Below are 20,865 nucleotides of genomic sequence, written 5' to 3' on the forward strand. Positions count from 1 at the left end.
CAGAATAATATCAGCATCAATGCAAATTGTTAACTTTGCTGCGGTAATATCATTTTCTTAGCCAAATAGTATGAAATGTATAAGTACCTATCTAATTATTGAACTTTAGTTTCACAAAAAAATAATCGTTTATCTTTTCAATTACGCTAGTAGATGATAAAATGATGTAATTACTACTACATTTTTAAATATTTGCTCATTCACCCAACATGAAAACCTACTATAATACACATTATTTAAACGTTTGTAATATTATTGTAATAGTTTATATTTATATAACGTGTTACTCTACTTGATACGAGAGGTCACTATTCTCAATAACTTCTTCATACAGTAAAGATATTTCTCGAACGCCTAGCTTGTTCATGAACGTTCTCAGACATTCGAGTAATTGCTAATAGGTGGCGCCTTTCGGTATATAAATCCCGAGCCGACGTCAGTACGGCAATTGAAAACAAAACCGAACTTCGAAGAGAGCTCAAGTCGCGAGTGTAAACGAAAGTGTTCAGTTATCATACGTGAAGAAAATTACGAAAATGTCTTTGATTCCACGCTTTTTTGACGAGAGACCTTTTAGACATATGGAAAGAGAATTATTTTCGCCGAGCATCTTCCCAAACTACCACCAGAATCTCGTTCCACGTGATTTCTACCAGCGGTGGACTTCACCATTCCGGCAATGGGAAGATATGTACAAACAGATGGAGCAACTCTCGTCTGTTATGAATAAAATGGCTATGGAAGGTACCAAGATATCCACAGATTCGGAGAAGTTCCAAGTCAACGTAGACGTCCAACATTTTGCCCCTGAAGAAATTTCTGTGAAGGTCGCGGACAGACATGTGACTATTGAAGGCAAGCATGAAGAGAAGCAGGATGAACATGGCTACGTTTCCCGGCAGTTCATACGAAGATATCCCTTACCTGAAGGATGTTTACCAGACACGGTGCAGTCTAAATTATCATCTGATGGTGTATTAACTGTCACAGCTCCAAAGGTCTTGGCTATGCCTTCAACTGGAGAAAGGATCGTACCTATTACACAAACGGGACCCATCAAAAAACAAATTGGATCACCTAATGTTGAGCCAGCCAAAATTGAAGAAAAAAATAATTAGATTTAATTTTTAGTGCTTTTCGATTGAAGACTGAACTTTTTCGTGATGTGTAATTATAATGTCTGATATTTTATGTTAAAAATGTAATTTTTGTATATATTCTTTCATGTATAACAGTTAATGTGGTAATAAAACATTATCATGAATTTATGGTGTATTTATTTTTCCCTTTGCCAGTTATGCACAGTGGGTAGTATGATGTGGACAGTATTTGTATTATTTTAGTTTTAGATTGTTATTCCTCCGCACAAACGTAAAACATAAAAAATAAGTTACAGTCTATAGAATCGAGAAAGTCATACGTTTTATACGGTAGAATATAAATTGCAATTATACTGAGGTAGAAATGTATATGAGGTAGAATATAATACAATAATTGCAGTGGTAAGTATGTGAATATAGATTGTGGCTTACATTGCTAACGGGTTAAAAATAGTAGTGTTTACAAATACTTGTACGATTACTAACTACAGTGGATGCATTTCAATGACCTTGAGGTGATCTTACGTTCTTATCACCTGTTTAATGAAATAAATTTAGTAAAGGTAAAAAAAAGGTATTATTTGGTTTAAATATATTTATGTTACTTTTTTTCCTTTTTATATGAACCTTTTATGTATTCCATGTTTCGATAAATCTTTAGTTAAATTGATTTTATTATATAATTTATGTAATGAATAATGAAAAGCAAATTATGCTATAAAATATCTATCAAAATTGTTTATTTAATTTGTTCAGAACCAAGAACAATTTTGAACCTAGGGTAGATAACGTTTTCTTCTACATAAATAAGGGTCATACCACAAATAAGTGGGCTAGTGGCTTATGTAGCCTACAACTAAGATGCATAAAACTATGACAGATAATAGATTTTAAAAGAATCACTTTGTTTCAATTTTTTAGTAAAAACGTCCAAATATTTAATTCAAACATATACCAAAAAAAGACTGTATGTACTCGCGTTAGAAGTTATACTTCTTTGTCGTATGGAAAAAAATAAATAAAATGCAGTAGTGATAACCGATAAATTATACGAATTAATCAAAAAGATTTTATATAAACAAATAAATAATCAGTAAATACTATCACCGTCGTATATAATATAGATTTAAAAACACCAAAATAATAAGTATTTATTTATTCACACTGTTTAATTGTACTGTCACGAAACAGTGTAATAAATATAAAAATACTGGAATATACAACTTTAACATACTTATCGATTTCCATCATCCATGCCACCTAGACTTAACTTTACGATGTCGAATTTAGGTGTTGGCGTGCGCGCGCGTCATAAAAATTCACTGTCATCATTTTTGTCCACCGCGCCAAACGAAGTATAACTTCAACTATATCATAATAAATAGCACACCTAAAGCTTATTAAAGAATCAGCCAAGTATAGAAATAACGTACAAAAATAGACGCCGCCCAGTTGTATAATGCATGCTAGCATTGTCCTTTTAATGCTGTTATCGTCATGAATTCTAGCTAGTTTCTCTGCATTTTGTTTCTCTAAACAAACATAAGTATTTTTAAAATTGATTATACATATATATATATATATATGTATAATCTATATATATATATATATAAAATACATTTGAGAACATTATAATAACAGTATTTATTTAGTTGGTATGACGACATAAAGATAAAATAACGATGTCTTCAGGCAATGTTTAATTGAGTATAAACATATTTTTATATATTTGAGTCGCTTCTTCGCCAATATGTCTCTCAATTCAACGAATATGTCAAGTTTAAGCTGTAAAGAAATTAAATTATTTCTATAATAGGAATTAGTTAACGTATAAACTAAATTTGTATAATTAAAAGTAACTTATTAAAGTTACTTAACATTTCCGAGTTATAAGTAGTTATTTGATCTTTTTTACCGATATAGCTGTTTTTATAAAACAAATTTGTGAACAATAATGTAAATTTGTAGACAACAATCTTGTTGTCTGTCAAATTTTAAAGAAAGCACAAAGTTAGGAATTGTTCTTTTGTTCAGTCTTGCGAGTCCAATACGTTTCAGTTTATAGGTCATGGTTCGAAAAAATCTATAGAATTTAGGAAACTTAACTCATCATCATCTCAACTAGATTTTTTAATGAAAGCTCATGTTAAATAAAACTGGTTTAAAAAGTCTTTTTTCGCGAAAAAAAAAAGATTTAAGAAATAGAAAACTGATTTGATGAAAGATTAATTCTACTTATATGTAAATTTTTAACTATTGTATATTTTGAGTTTAATTGTCTAATTATTGCGATATATATTATTAATTATTACTTACAACCAACTTTCATGAACTTCATATGAAGCAATTGTTGGTTTAAAAAAATCGCATCTAAAGAAATTTCTGGAAATAGAATTTCACAGGAACAACATGCGACATCTATTGTCGAGTAGTAAAAACATGAAGTCATAGCTTACCAACATTTTAAAAAGTTACATCAAAAATCTGTTTTTGATAATGTAACATTATTAATTGGTGTTCACATATTATTATACCATTAAAAAAAATAAAACTCACATGCTAGTAAGTTGTCTATACAATTACAGTAATAATGAATAAATTATAATAGGTATTATTAAAATTTTCTTGAATTTTTGAAATTATATTATTCTTACTAAATATTTAATTAAATAATTTTGCTTTTTCTGTAAAAATGTAATTTAAATAAAAAATAACAATCTTTTAATGTAAGCCAAATGTTAATTATCTCTGTTTCAACTTAACCTGGAAAGTTCTAGCATAACAGATTTCTTTATATTCTAGATAATTCGACGTGTTTCCACTCGCTACCAGATGTCGTCGGCATGTATAAATAGTTTACCGGCGTTTCATAGCGTCATTCTGTCAAAAGCTTAGTGAAAGATACTGTAAAGCGATATAATTTGTTTTTCGAAAGTTTTCTGTAAAAAGTGAATTAATTGATTCAAAATGTCTGTTTACCCGTTCTTCATGGATTTTGAGCGTCCTAGAACGAGACAACACTTAATGGATCAACATTTCGGGTTAGGACTTACGCCGAATGATTATTTGACGATTGTAGCTGTGCCGCAAACAAACAATAATTACTACAGACCATGGAGGAATCTTCGGGCATCGAACCAGGATGAAGGATCTACAATTAAAAACGAAAAAAACAAGTTTCAAGTCAATTTGGATGTTCAGCACTTCGCTCCCGAAGACATTTCTGTGAAAACTGCTGATGGGTTTTTAGTAGTTGAAGCCAAGCACGAAGAGAGACGGGATGAACACGGATTCATTTCGCGAGGCTTTTCAAGACGGTATCAGCTGCCAGAAGGTATTGAGGAGTCTGCTGTGATCTCTAAGCTGTCCTCGGATGGTGTGCTGACCATCACAGCTCCATTGAAAGCACCCGAAAAGGCTTCAAATGAGAGAATTGTTCCAATTGTGCAGACCGGGCCGGTAAAGAAGCAGCTTGAAGGTGAAAAGACTGAGTAGGCGATTTTAGTTTTTTATCTTTACGAATTTGCTGAATGTTGTTACTTTGTGAGATTTCGTGAGTGATTGTTTTGTGGTTATTCTTGCGATGATTTCTGTGAAATGTCATTGAGATAAAGGACTTATTTTTAATTTTCACAACACCTCATTATTACTCTTTAATAAATTATTTCTAGTCATGTGGTTGTTTTTATTTTTTATTCTTTGAAACACGTTTATTATTGGTATATAGCTTTTTAAATTTAAAATAATAAATATTTTGTAATAAAATAAATAAAAAAATACATTAATTAGCCAAATAAAATGTTCTGCGATATCTGTATACGTACGTACTTTACATGTACGTACTATACATAATATGGTCCAATTGGTCTAAAGACATGCGGCTCTTTAATATTATAAAACTGATACATTCATTTCACAAATCAATAACCATGATGTGATTGATATGATCATTTAATTTATTTCTATGGGTTTAAAGAGGATGCATGCCACCATTGCCGACTTATGAAAATTTTTAGAAATAAATTTGGACCTGTTTTAAGGTGGATACCATACATAATACGTAAAATCTCTGCTCATCATGATTGTAACTAGCGACATCTTTTGTGCCGCGTTTAGTTTTCAATTTTGTACTGTAAGTTTGAATAGTTTACCGATGAATCGTTAGATGGCGCTGATGCCATTATAATCTAATTGATATAACATTGTTTATAGTAAAGTGCTGTTTTAGTCGAATTCAGTATTTACAAAATCTACATATAAAATATAGTATATGAATTATTACGATTTCTATTATAGGTTTAATATATAAGGTTTAATACCTTTAATGATATTTTTCACATTGATCTCTTATAACGGCACTTCGCAACTATTATAATTATAATTAGAATTTATAGTATAGGAATTATGTGCACGTTACATTGGTTACAAATTAAATTATCTCTATTTAACTAATCGTATGAAGTGGCTTATTGTTTACCCATAAGATGCTAAGTATTACATTTTAATATGGTTTATTTTTTGATACATGTTATTTTTTGCAATGTTAATCGTGCATTTTCAATTTAAAGGATATGCGCAAAAACAATGTTTCGTTAGTATATCACGATTATAGATTATTATGTAAATTTTATGACTAACTTTATCATGTCCTGAGTCATACTTTTTTCAGAATGTGTTTTTAAACGGCAAGCTACAAAATTAACAGTATTAATATAAGTAAAATATAGTATTATATTATTAATATTATATAATTAAAAATTATTATAATTTAAAACATTAATAAAATTCCACAAAATTAACAATTTTCTTTGTGGAACCAGCTGCCCACAAGTATTTCCGAACCAATTCGACTTAGGTTAGAAAAGAGCGTACCATTTCTTAACAGGCCGGCAACGCACTTGCGAGCCCTGTGGCATTGAGAGTGTCCATGAGCGGCGGTATCACCTAATATCAGGTGAGCCTCCTGCCCGTATGCCCCCTGTTCTATAAAAAAAAGACAAATTTGGCGGCCCATTTGACATTTTATCAAAAACGCATGTTATGCCTTCGTTCGATTTGAATGTAATTTGTCTCAATGTATTTATGTGTTAATAAGGTACATAATTATACGATGCTATTTCCTCTGTGTAGATGTGTATACATGTTAAGCCTATAGTTCACCTTGCATGACATTGGTCGTGTAGAAAATTACATTTTCCTGCTCATAATAACTATGAATGATGCCTACGGAACATAACTATTGCTTTCCGCTATCAACAGATTTATTAGAAATATTAAATTCATCTATGCATATAAATATAATAATTTTTCTTTACACTTAAATTACTGTAATAATTTCTATAAATTGCGGATTTAATAGGACTTTCATACTAGACGAAATAAAAGTGTTTACAAATAAATGGGAAAGTTTAAGGCAGTATGAACCGCTACCACACCTTTGCGTGTGTAAATATTAGTTTCTCGCCCAACAGGAGTTTACTTTTTAAGGAACTTAATATAATATAAAATATTTGTAACGAGAAGGAGGTTCTAACGATTGTAGGTGATATAAACACTATACCAGAGGGTTCGCGAGTGGGTTGCCAAAAAAAAATTATGTAAAAAAAATTTAAATGGTATTTTTAGAGTCAACGTAATTCAAGTAAAATAACTTTATTAGTGACAAGATTTTCCTTAAGAGAAAATAATCTGTATATTTTATCATTGTTGTAAGTTACATTGACAATTATTATTATTGAGGAAAATATTACTCTATAACGAACAGGGTGTTTCGTCTAGCAAATTAAAACTTCGAGTAAAACTACATTTTCGTAAGTATATTTCTACGTATGTTCCCCAAATACTAAACTTTATTCATATTCTAAACATTTAAATATTTGTATTTTACTTACCTGAGTACCCCTCAATAAAGATTATCATAAGTACCTACTCCAATTTTTATAAATGTTACTTCATTCTGAATACTGATATGTTAATTCAAAGAGGAAGTTGTAGACGAAGAATAATTTGGACTTTAATTATATCATTAAAGGTAAAAATAATAAAAATAATTTGACTGGAATATAACAGTTGTCTAAGCACTACCAAACTAGCAACCTATTTTTTCGAACAAATGCAGTAAGAGCAGTGTCGGCTTTAAAGACTCTCATCTCAGAGGTCGTAGCTTCGATCCTCAGCTCTGATGCACTAAGTATCTATGTGCGCTGTTGACCCAAAAAGTTGACCAGGTCAGCACAGGAGGCTGTTCACTTTCTTGCCTGTTAGAAAAAAAGAAAAGATCATGAAACCGATATATTAAAGCTTCTTATCCAAACCTAAGAGCTTGCAAGTTGCAACGCCACTAGTTTTGTTTTTTTTGTGGCTTTTGTTTATAAGATGCTAAAGTTAGTCCCCAACCTGAAAATATTTATTTCGTTATACCTTACGCATTTCTTACACTTTCCTGTGAGTCTTTGTAATCGTAAAGTTACTCGAACTAAACGTCTACTATACGTACCTACGGCTCGCTTATCTGCTAGTTTTAATGGTCCAGTGAAAAGGCTATCTCGCTCTTACAACTTTATTACAAACATTGATGAAAATATTGATGTGTTTTACAACAGTCTACCAAATTACCTTAACTATGTTTTGAAGGCTCTTAAATCTTAATGTGGTTTAAGTTTTTATTTTGTTTGTTTATTTAAATTATTAGTTTTTATTAATGTTTTATTTTATTTTTGTTAATTTTGTTTTTTTCTTTGATATATTGCTTAAGTTCTAATGTAATTGATGTGTATGTGTTACACACTTAAATTTGTGATGTCATATTTCTTGTATTTTATAGGCAAACACATTGTTTTAGAATGTATATATAAATAAATAAGTACTAATTTTTTTCTTACTTGAGTTGAAATGGCGTCGCTTTTTAGTGATAAGGTTTCCTGTTGTTTCTCAATCATTTAAATTACCTTACATTTGACTCACATCGGAGTGTTAATAAATAAATAACAATATTAAAAAATAAAAAATATGTAAAGCATTGAAGTTGTCATCATATTGTTTTTCTCTTCTATGATTGACGTTTTAACTATTGTTGTGTGATTATTATCGCTACACGATTCATATAAAACAAGGTAATTAAAGACTTTGGTTCGTGACATAGTATTTAAGTTATTCACCGTTTTAATAATTTTTAAACGGATGATATTTAAAATTTCTAATAAGAAATAACCTATATTAAATAACTTTAACATAAATTTTCCATTGCCTACAAACATAGGAATTAATAAAATATTGATTAAATATGTTGATACGTAACGAAAGAAGAATTTGTTATATCAGAAACACCTGGTTGCAATAATACATTTAAATACATTTTAAACAATGTTTTTAATATCACAATCAGTTTCACTAACTTTGTTCATATGTTATACTTTTATAAGGAATTACAATATGTATTTTGTTTGAAATTTTTATAATTAAAATTTTGAATCACCATAACAAAACTTAGTATCTAGATAGCGGCACAAATTCATAGTCGTCCTTCAATCCCTCGGAATACGTTGTTCCTTCCACCGGTCTCTTTGTCGGTATTTCATTGGTGATTAATTCAGAGTCTTCACCTGCTTTATCCAACCCAATATCCGCGTTTGCATCGGTGTCTGTGTTGTCTGTTTCGATATCTTCACGGCTGTGATTAGGCGCAACAGTTTGTTGATCAGAACCTTCACTTGGATTATTGTTCAATGGGAATACTATCTTGAGGATGCCATTTTCGTAAGTCCAGTCGCCGTTTGCTCCAACGAATTCGGGCAAGGACCTTGCAATGATATAGTTGCTAGTTGATCCGGGACCATAATTATGCTGCGCCACAACTTTCAGTAGCCCCGGTCTGGCCTTGACGGAGATGTCGCTTTCTTGGAAGCCAGTGAGTGGAATTTCTATTTTGTACTCATTACCCTCGACTCCCTCCTTTGTGACAACGTGCGGTAAATTTCGTGACATTTGCGATATTCTTTCTTCCAGTGTCGCCATTTGTCTGTTGAATTGTTGCCAGAAATTGTTCATGCCGAACATATCGTCGGTGAACATATTATCTAGGCTTGTTCCATCGCTGTAGGGGAAGTGTGGGGCTGCGCCGGCGGCGGCCACTAAACCGATTAAAATTAGCAACATTGTCGCTCTGTAGCACTGTATAGACTGACGACTGCCGTAGTTCTGACATATATATATAGCTGCGAGCGGGTCATAGTGTATCGCCTTATCAGTATATTCTGGAGTGTTTACACATCAATTGCGTCTAAAAGTAAAGTCCGGGGACTATTTAGGAATTATATATTAACTGTTTATTTATAAAATAGTGAAACGAGAAATTTATTAAAATTTTTCAAAATTTTTACCAAAACTTAAGACTTTGTATCATAATATTTATATGTTTTACTTATTTTGCCTTATACTATTGGATTGGTTTTATAAAAGTTTTTATTCGTATCATTTTTTATATATATATTTTATTTATATATCACGTTACCTTGACATTCTGTGAACTTCAGCATTATTTTCTGGAATTTTTTCTCACGGAAGTGAGGGGTAATTAATAAAAAATATAGTTGATACAAATCAATAAATGCTCTAGCAATTATGTAAAGCTCAAAATATGTAAAGTCTTAACAATTAACGCGGGAAATATAAATGCAACGACATGAGTTGTTAGTTGGCCAAATTATTATACAGAAATAAACGATAGTAGTTTTTAGAAGAAGTATTTTTTCTGTTCAAACTTGTTACATATGAAATTATAAAGATTCAATTGACATCACATATTAAAATAAATTCATTGAATAAATAATATAAATTTATGATAATGACGGGAGAGTAAATGCGAGATCTGTGGCACATAATATTTTTTGAATGATAGCTACTAATCATATTTGTTAGAAAGGAAAAAGAAAGAAAGAAAATTCTTTACTACGCCTAAAATTAAAAATGTATAGTTAAAGGAGACAGTGCACTAGGATCCCCTGTGTTGTGGACAGTCCTTTCAATATAACGTATTAATGATTTTAGGTAACACAATTTTATGATTTATCCACGGTTTCAGCATAGAACGGGTTAAGAAGATAGTTAGTGAACGTATAAAGTTTTAAATTGATACTCATTTGTTTTTTAAAAAGAAGTCCAAGCGGGCAAAGAAGACGTTTTTGAGTAACTTATATCTTTGTATTGTGAATGAGTGGTGTGAGGTTTACAAAAAATTCGGCATGCCATTAAGTATAGTAGAGCCGTCTGTTCCATTGTACAATTTTGAACCTGAGTAGCGAAAGGGTTTCATATCTAAGAATGGCGAATAGAAATGACCCAAATTAGCTTACATGCAATTTATGCGTATCCGCAATTGTATAACTCTGTGTTACGCTTAGACTTGGGTCAGGAAGGTTGATGGTGACTCCGCGTAGACTTTTAGAAAAAAGATCTTTTAGTAGTCTTTCCAGCAGCAGCAGATTATTATGTGCTAGTTTGCCTATAATAATGGTAATATTCGTGTAATGTGTATGTGTTTTCTGACCTTTATCTATGTCCCAGTGATCTTTATAATACTTAGATCACAAAAACAAGTAATGTTTCTTAAAAAAAGGCGAATCTTATCTCTTCAATTTTATATTCGCCCAAAAACAGCCTAGCATTAAAACTGGTGTATTTTACATAAAAACTTTAAATTTTGCTTACTATGCAATAAAGTTATTAACAAGTATTTTGTATTCTAACATTGTTTATAACTGATAATTATCACACGGACAACATTATATTTTGTCAATATAAGTAGCTTAACCATGATGACGCAACATATATTGACATGGGCAAATCCCTTTGTGTGTATTAGAGGAAATATATAATGCAAAAAGAGGAAAGGGCAATACAAAAATAAAGGACTAACGGCGGGAACTGTTTACTACGGAAGTGAGGAACAGGCCTCTTCTCTTAATGATAGTGATTGTTATATGTAATAACACCATAGTAATTTAGATATTGCAATTATCAACAGCCCCAGTCCACCAAATCCCCATATTGTAATAATTATATCGGCAGCAGACTGCCTTTGTAAGTCTCACAATGACCTCTACGTGTTGAACCGGACCACGTAAGCGTTTTGCCCCGTATTGAACCGAGAATTACTAAACCAGATACATAATAATAATACATTGCATATTCGCCATGAATTTCAGTCAATAACCTCAGCTCTATGGGCCACCGGGCGTTAGGACACTATTTACACAGATTCAAACTAAAGAGAATTCGCGTGCGACTGTGACGAAAGACAAACCCAGGTGCGATGTGGAATTTGAGACTGGGCTTAGAATATTCGAGATGATGCTCGCGGCAGCTGGATAAATTGTCAAAAATGTGAGAAAGATACACAAGCACAAGAGGTTACACCGGCTAGCGGGTTTCGAATCACCCATAGATATCAGAATTTTCCGTTGTAGTCTTAATCTGGGCCCACTGGGAGACGCCAAGCCTTTAGGAAAATAAAGTCCCTTTTTAGAAAAGTGGAGATTTCATACTCTCCTGTTGCCTAAATCATCTGCCTGATTGCGTATGTGATAGGCTACAATGTAGGGGTCCTTTAAATAATATTTTAAAAAAAACCTTGGCTGTGGGGCCATTCCGAACTGAGCAAGACCTACTTCTCTATGCCTCATTGTGTATATTATCTAGAAACCAGGTAGGTGAGCAAGTAATAGCAAATACGCGGGGGTCCGCGTATTTCTTTTCCCCATGAATGTGATTTTACTTAGATTACCTTTTTAGAAAACCCTTTATGACTAGACCAACTAGTCGACTAGTAGTAGTCGACAGTATTTTAATTAAAAATATTTTATAATATTTTTCTTTCAGACTAAGTTAAGGACAACACATCAATTTACTCAGCAAACAATCTTAAGATGTATAATTAAAAAGATAATTAAATAGTTAATTATATCAAGAACACTTTAATAAGCTACTATTATACTGAATCTATAAGGCTGTTACTGTTAGATGTACTACTAATAATATAGTAAAATAACTGTCTATCAAGTTATCAAACCTACCTTCAGATTTTTCTTTGTATTTGATAATAAATATATCCATACGGAGCTAATCATTTTTGATGTTGATAGTACATTCATAAAGATTGTTGTAATGTAACAAGCTATAAACATGGAACCACATCGTCCTAGCGTCTTTATTCTTCTGTGACAAGTCTCCACAATTTAGTCAAACTATAGCAATGTACTTTATTTAGTTAGTAATAATGTAAAAAAAAACAGTGGCGCTACCACCTCTTCAGGTCTTGGCCTCAGATTTTTTAATCTGTTTCATAATAGGCAAGTAGGTGATCAGCCTCCAGTACCTGACACACGTCGTCGACTTTTTGGGTCTAAGACATGTCGGTTTGACATGTTGTTTTCCTTCACCGTTCGAGCAAATGATAAACGCGCATCGCACCTACGATCTCAGGTATGAGAGTCGCACGTCGAAGCCACTAGGCCAACACTGCTCTAGTAATAATGTAAAAAATTACAAAATCTAAAGCTTGAAACATAAATACTTGAATTATTAATATTTAAAAGTAATAAAATTGAAATAAAACTTCTTTAGCAAATATAAATAAAAACTATTCAGATTAGTCGCGATTTCGATTTCCATTATCAACGAGTGGTACAAAATAAATTTGTGTTAATTAAAAATAAGTAGAGCTCGCGTAAACCAAACAAAAAATTTATGAAACGGATTGAAAATACTTTTTCTTTATTTCTGAGTCTAAAAATTCTCGTGTCGTGGTGTTTTTGGTTAAACGCCTCCGAAACGGCTTGACCGATTCTCATGAAATTTTGTGTGCATATTGGGTATTGCTTGAGAATCGGACAACATCTATTTTTCATCACCCTAATTGTTAAGGGTAGTCCACCCCTAAATATTTTTTTTTATTTTTAGAATTTTTTAAATTTTTTTATCAACTGTATCAATAGCATTAAAAAATACATAGAACCCTTAACTTTCAACCCTCGACGGTCAACCCCTATTTTTTAGCATAAATGATATACATGGCAAAATGACGTTTGCCTGGTCAGCTAGTCAAATAATAAAAATTGCGAATGAAGCTGAGGTCTGTAATTAGCTGAAAGTCGTGATAATTATGTAAATTGAAGTCAATTTTTATGTTAATCCCTTTAAACATCACAGGAAATAAAAAACGCTGGCCGGGAGAATTAATGATGCAATTTTGTTTCCGGTTCCTAATTTATTTGCAAATAATTTACGTCACATTAAGTAATGGAATTAAAATTGGCTCAAGTTAAATTCTATTTTTCATTTCCCTAATGAGTCATCTTGTACTATCTCAACATTTGTTTATTCTTAATTCACATTAACTTGACAATATTATAAAAATAAATTTACATAAAAGGATAGTTATGATAACATTATAAGGTAAACATTATCATAAGCATTTTCACAAACTGTTATTTATTAACTTATATACACTTAAAACGAATATGTTTCCACATAACTTGAAGTTCCAAAAGACTTATGGACTTAGTACTTTCGTTAACCAAATATACCTACTGCAATCAGCATTACCTATGTATTTGCATTATTCTGATGTTCCTTATTGTATAACGCACAAAAGAACAATTTAAATATAGGATAGATGTTCTCATTATGTTTCTTATATAAATATAATTATAATAATGTGTTTGTAAATAAAATTATGCATAACAATTATTAGGTTTGGTTATTAGGAAAAAAAATACTTCAGTCAGTACTAAGTTAGTCTTTCCCGCAACTACCATAACAAACTTGATACGAAATACATTTTTATATCTATACTTAAATTAGAATATTTCATATACTTCTTTACAGTATGTTTTACATTTTACGGGATTACACGTTGTGTTGACCATCTTTGTGAGAGGCTGTTATTTATAATAGGACTATTTAAATCCTGTTGAAAATTTGAATCCCAACAAAAAAAAAAACAAATCATTCATCAGAAAATAAAAATGGGATAACAAATTTTCTGTTGCATACAATACATTTTGGTTACAAGTACCTATTGAAGAATTAAGTTTATTCTACAACAATGGCCCAAGAAAGTAGAAAAAGTTATGCGTGTTTTGTGAGAGAAATATTTGTTCCCTTATGCCGTTTGTTAGGAAGATGCTGTAGACAGCATTTGCTCTTTGGACTGTTGCATTAAGATAAACGTTTGAGTTGTTTGTGTGTATTCCAGGGGGCTTAGTCATGATGACTCAAGACATTAAATTTCTATGTATATATCATAAAATTTGTCGACACGAACTGTCATAGAAGTTTTTAGACAAAATTTCATAAAAAATATTAAATAATATGTTTATTACAGAATATAAGATACAGGTATCACGTCACTAAATTTGAATCGGTAGACATCCCTACTCATCGGCAAAGAAGACATAGATTGTAGGCTGAGAGAAAAAGGCCGCGTAAAAAAAACTCTCTTTTAAAATAGCAAATCAGAAAACAACTCGCATATAATTAGAAGCAGCGTGCCTAGAACTAGTCCTAGCCCATACATTACTGTTAAAGCATCTTGATTAAGCCCCCAGGTGTCAGTGCTCACTGTCTGACCGGCGATATCCCTATTTCTCATTAAAAGCAGCTTGCGAACAGAGGGGAGTGTTCCATATGATTTTTCATTTTTATCGCATACAAAGTTCAAACGGAAAGTAATTGGCTAAGATGAAAAAGCTCTTCCGTTGGGAAACGAAATTTAAAAAGAAACGGCGCTGAGTCACCGATATAGGCCGGTATTTGCACGGGTTTCCTGATAACTTTACGACATCTGTATCAGATAACTGTTTCTGGTCTTAGCAAAATAGTGAAGGTTAGTTAATACAGACGGCAACTATCTATAAAGAAAAATATTAAATTAATAATAATAATTAATTTATTAAAAGTAAAGGATTTTACTTAAATCGTATTAACAGCAATAAGATAACATAATTTAATTTAATAAGATAAGTTAATAAGATAACTAGAAATCGGTGAATTTTCTACTATATAAATAATGAACCAAATAACACTGATAAAGTACTTGAACCATTCAGTTTCTTACAGCTGATATAGGCCGGTATTTGCACGGGTTTTCTGATAACTTCTTAAAGTTATCGTTAAAGGAGATAATTATATCTAAATATCTCTTTGAATTTGACGTAGTATGATTAATGTTTCTGGTCCCACCATAATAGTGAAGGTTGGTTAATACAGAAGGCTACTATATATAAAGATAAATATTAAATTAATAATAATAATTAAATGTATAATATATAGTAATAATAATAAAATGCATTTCTAAAATAACTTAAATAAAAAAAGCTAAAATTTCAATTGTATAGTGCTAAAGTTTTAGCATACAATTGAAAGTAACATTTGAGAAAATCTTTGCATAACATTCAGTGTTATGGCGTATTATTTACACGTATTAACAGTAATAATATAACATTCTAGAAATCGGTGAATTTTCCACTATATAAATAACGAACCAGACAACACTGATAAAGTACTTGAACCATTCAGTCTCTTACAGCTGATATTGTTCTGAGATCGAAGTTTACGACAATTAAAGTTGGGAGTGCACTATCGTGTTACTGAAGCAATGTTGAACGGTTCTGTCTGAAAATTCAAACTTGCATATAAAGGTCATGTTTGACTTTGGGGTAAACATTGAAGTGGGTTTGTAAGTGATTATAATAATAAGCCTTTATGCTTCCACATCCTTTTTATATAAATTAAATAAAATAGATATAAATACAATTCTAACTAAGATTCGGCCCCTGAAGAAGGCCTGCTCCAACTTTTTCCACTGTAATTTATTTTGTGCCATCGTCATCCAATTTTTTCCAGCTATCCTCTCGATCCCGTCGGCCCATCGCTCTTATTATATATTGGTCTTCCTTTATTCCTTGTTCTTTTTGGATCGGTCCATTCGGTTACTGCTTTAGACCATCTGTCATCTGTATAATGCGCTACGTGGCCTGTGAGTGAGTTTATAAGTGATACATGAACACAATGTTTTTTATTTATTGAGCCTTGTAAAACTAATGTATGGTAAAGGTTACTTTAATTAAAATACCATAAATCTATCTATTGCTTGGATACAACCGTAATTAACGGTTAAATCAAAATATAGTTTTGTTCACATACAACACGACATTTCGTTAACCTTTCTATGTCTTGTCTATATTCTTATAATCCGATATTTTAAAGCTATTATAGCAAGCAAAGTTATAATTAAATCTACAGTTGTTAAGTTGGTGCCTTCAACTTTAAAAAATACATCATAAATATATGAGACGGTGGAACATAAACTGGTTGTATATTTTGTGTTTTCCGTAGCGTCGACTTACATTACAATAATAATATAATACATAGTACTCTCAAATTGTATTTGCTATCTAAAATAGTCCAAATTATATTTAAACCTGGTCCGAACAACTGAATGTACCCACATCAATTTCATTGACATTTCTACAAACTTTGGCCCGTGGCAAAGTCCCTAAATCGGAAAATCCTGGGTGTAAGACCCGCTAAGTTGAGCGGCAAAAGCTTACAAAATTGTCAACGATTATCTTGAGTACTAAGCTAACCGTATCGTGTAGAAAGGAAGTTGTATTCATTGTCTAATCTAACGGAGGATCATTCAAGCCACTGACTAACCCAGCCTGGCAGCTAGCGGCTGATTTTAAAATCCTTAAAATATTTACTCACGACAGTACAATTTAATATGGTTGATAAAAATCGCCGATTTTTTATTGCTTTTGTTTTCTTACAATTTTAATCGATATCAAGATTGAGCATTCTTTTTTTTCCAAGAGCGCATCGTGTGATCAGTCTTCTGACTATGAGCAGATAAGTTGTAGGAAGATTTGCGGGTACAGATATTCCTAATTAGGAATATCTACCATAATAATATTAGCTCAGTCAATGTTGCTGAGCTCCAGGGTTCTTCGTCTTTTGAGACGGCTTATACACTCAGGTAGGGTGAGTTGAACACCTAGGTGGTTAGGATTGAGCATTCTGGTGAATAATCTAGGCTTGAATATTCGTAATAATTCCTTTCTACCTTCACTTGTAAATAAGTAATGAATCAATGGATTAATTTTTCTCTTCGTGTATATAGGTTGCTTATCTTTTTTACTTGAAATCTTGTGTTTTAATTTTCTTATGAATCAGTGTCACGAGCGTTGGCAAGCTTTTGTAAATAAACTAAAACCAAATTTTGACAATCAGACATTTTTTTCTATTTGTGTCCTTAAATAGGGATACAAAGTAAACCTGTTAATAAATAATATTTGGGACCCAACGGTTGCTGGTATCGACATTATATTGACACTAATATTCAGACCTTTCTACTTCAGACCTCACTTATGTCTATGAAAAGTGGGATTCTGTTATATTTTTAATACATTGCTTGTTGAATGCCTTTAAACATATAATTAAAACAAATAATATTAACAATTCATTGCGTTATTATTATTTATTTGTTCAGCCAAACAATCCATCATTATGGAAGTATAATCTTACAGACTAGTGTTAGTATATTATTATTAAAAAAATATTAGCATTAGTATATTATAACTTGAACATTAAAAAAAAATATATAAAAGGAGGACAACTGGCGGCTTCAATCACTTTCGAGCAATATCTTCCAGGACACCACAGGAGAAAAAAAATGTATTAAACTAGATAAGGTAAGCAAGGAGTGCAAAAATATAATATATATAATATTATTTAACAAAAGTAAATCAATGAAATTACATCGTAAATCATAACTATATTTTAAATTTATTTCATTGTCCCGTGATTTGAGTGTTCATTGTGTAAAAACATCAGAGCCATTAACTTCCAATAGTGGCAGCAGTCCATAATTGTAGTTATTTCAAGACCAGTAGCTTTGATATTATTGGGATCCCGTTGGGTAAAAGGAATTTTAGCCCAGTCCTGCACTCTCATCACTGCCTAGACTTCGTCCAATTAATAGAGTCTTCGTCGGATCAGCTGTTATGAAGGTGCGAGCTGAATATTAAGGCTAGCAAAGATCAGGAAAATATTCCCTATTTTGTTAAGGATGAATTTCTCTATACTAGCTTTTATTGATGAGCAGCTCTACATACAAGCTTTGATTGTGTCTGAAAGATCACTAGGGCAGTTGCATGATTATAATATGTAGCACGCGTCCTTTCATTGAGTATCAGAACTGGAGAGGTATAGAGACGTAACATTGTCAACGTAACAAACAACCGACCTCTCCGGATTAAATTCTCAAACAGACACTAGTGACAGCCCTAAAAAAGAAACAAAAAACAATTCGTGTGTCAATAACAATCATTCATAACATAATCTATATCTATATTCAGTTCTATACTATCGTTTACTAAGAAATTCATAACTTAATTTCAATAAATTCAATTTGGTTATATAACACAAAGTTTACTACGTTGAAATCAAATTTTAATCAAATGACAGCTGAAAATCAAATTAGGAGATTAATTACGATACTGGATTAATTAAGGTCTGTTACGTCACCATAAACATTTAATTCAAGATATTGTTCTGTCAGATAGCCAACTGTTTCTAAGACGTCCACTGGTAGTTTTGAAAGTTTGACATGGGATTTGTTTAACATTTGGGACATAATATTTATCTTATAATTATAAGCCAAACTACATAAATAGACTATGAATTCCTGTAGGACTTGGCCTCTGTTTATAGGTGCATGAATTTGAATCTTCTTATTATCTAATAATTAGGGGCACAAAAAATTCAATTTCTTCGTACAGGCGACACACTCAATCACTGTGGTTTAAAGTCAAGAAAGAATGAATTTGATAACATTTTTATTTTGTTACGATCTATGTTATTTCTGGGTAATGTATTCTCACTTCTTAAAACAAATAATCTATGAAGCTGGTATTTGTATTTTACCTTATAATTGCGATTAATAGCTGAGAATATTATGAATGGGTCGTTAAAACAACTTCGAAATAAAGTTTTAGTATTCAAAGGGCCAATAAATTTATAACTTTATAACCGAGAAGTTAGCATAAACGATTGGGAATTGAAAATTATTCAGTCAATTGTTCAATATACGCACGAAATCTATTTGAATATATTTGTATTCAAAATGTTCTGTAATTCAAATAGAGAGTGCTTTTAAAGAGACAAAAGATATTACTCACGTATTATTATATCATATTGATATTTGACCTTATTGTTATCTATCATACTTAGAATATATTAAGAAATAAGAATCCATAATTTCATTTTAATATAATTAAGAATAAAATGATAATTTCAATGCTAGAAAAATAACGAATCAAATCCACAATCAAAAACCAAACCGAGCGGCTACGTTTGATGACCTTATCTGTGGCAGCAGTTGCTATGAAGCATGCGCGGTATTGAGTTTGATTTGGTCATTGGTGCCATTCTTGACGTTGAAATGCGAGGGAAATATTATTAATCTGTGCTGATATATTCACTCGACATTATAAACACAAAAAAACAAACTATATTTATATATTCATAAATTGATATAGTAATATGCACTAACAGACAACCCTCGGCGTTTGGCGCCATTAATATAATGTTTTATTTTATTCATTCAGTCTTTAATTCATTCATTCACGTTGCGGCATCCTATTTCGTATTTGGAAGACGTAATATTTGATTTAATCATATTTATAAATAGACAAACGCAAGAAAGATAAAGGCAGACTGTTCCCACATTTTAAGTCAACAGTTTTATAAAAATAATGGTAAGTAGAAATGTGAAATCTGTATAAGAATATAAGTACGCTGTTTCTTATTCGGTTGTGTTCAACGACTTGGATATAATATATACCGCACTAACCAACCTACGTTTACAATTTTATACATTTACGGTATTATAAATTTTCTTAAACGAGCTCGGTGTTTTCTGCTTCTGGTTAGTCGACTTATCGTATTACATTTCATACATCGTCAGTCGTGAAAATTTGTAGCCGACATTTGCTAGCCGATTTACAAATACAGCTTTTTTGTTCATAAAAATTGTAATTATCAAGCCTTGGTTGACTTTTTTAATATAAATAAATTAATAATAAATCGATTTAGTTAATTTTGTTTTTCAGTATTATTGTAATAAATGTCAACGCTTCGGTGTACCGTAAAACTGTAACCAACTTGTGTTCCACCGCCACATAAATTTGTATTTTATTAAATAAGTCTACTTATATAATTTTTTTTGGTTTGTGTACGCTTCAGAAACTCAAAACCTTCTGCAACGATCGAGCTAAAATTTTAGCATGATATATAATCCGCATCATGGATTGTTTTTATCTATTTTTGCAGCAGTCACATATCCGGAAACGCGAAAAAACAGATTTTTAACGCTCAGCTGTGACCCAGTGACCGCGCCATCTGCCGGAAGCGAGGAAAACACTCGCTGACAACCGCAATAGTAATGGCGCAGTCACATGAATATTCGTTCCCAAATACATTGTCTATGTACATATCTGAATTAAGTATAATAAATATAAATCAAGGAACTTTCGTCTGATCGTGTCGTGATCGAACTGCGCTTGATACGAAATCGTAAATAGAGGTTATATTTTATATGTAATCTGGATAAGTAAATATATTATTAATTGTCTATGCTATCTATCCTCTGTCTCATTGTTGTCAAGTTGCAGCCATTGAGAGATTGGAGAGTAAAAGAGCAATGACA

General features: G+C 31.5%; 3 protein-coding genes across 3 annotated transcripts; 2 read left to right on the plus strand and 1 right to left on the minus strand.

Annotated features, from left to right (window-relative positions):
• The first annotated feature begins 428 nt into the window (after positions 1-428).
• LOC110993680 (protein lethal(2)essential for life) lies at positions 429-1,264 on the plus strand. Its single transcript, XM_022260028.2, has one exon. It carries the CDS (start codon positions 537-539, stop codon positions 1,116-1,118), a length of 582 nt encoding a protein of 193 aa, XP_022115720.2. The 5' UTR covers positions 429-536; the 3' UTR covers positions 1,119-1,264.
• Positions 1,265-3,961: 2,697 nt separating this feature from the next.
• On the plus strand, positions 3,962-4,774 carry LOC110993677 (protein lethal(2)essential for life-like). Its single transcript, XM_022260027.2, has one exon. It carries the CDS (start codon positions 4,068-4,070, stop codon positions 4,593-4,595), a length of 528 nt encoding a protein of 175 aa, XP_022115719.1. The 5' UTR covers positions 3,962-4,067; the 3' UTR covers positions 4,596-4,774.
• A 3,675-nt stretch (positions 4,775-8,449) lies between these two features.
• LOC110993687 lies at positions 8,450-9,293 on the minus strand. The gene has a single exon (XM_022260039.2). It carries the CDS (start codon positions 9,252-9,254, stop codon positions 8,586-8,588), a length of 669 nt encoding a protein of 222 aa, XP_022115731.2. The 5' UTR covers positions 9,255-9,293; the 3' UTR covers positions 8,450-8,585.
• Between the last annotated feature and the right edge of the window lie 11,572 nt (positions 9,294-20,865).

Source organism: Pieris rapae, chromosome 20, assembly GCF_905147795.1.
Source record: "Pieris rapae chromosome 20, ilPieRapa1.1, whole genome shotgun sequence".
In the NCBI taxonomy this organism is placed as follows: domain Eukaryota; kingdom Metazoa; phylum Arthropoda; class Insecta; order Lepidoptera; family Pieridae; genus Pieris; species Pieris rapae.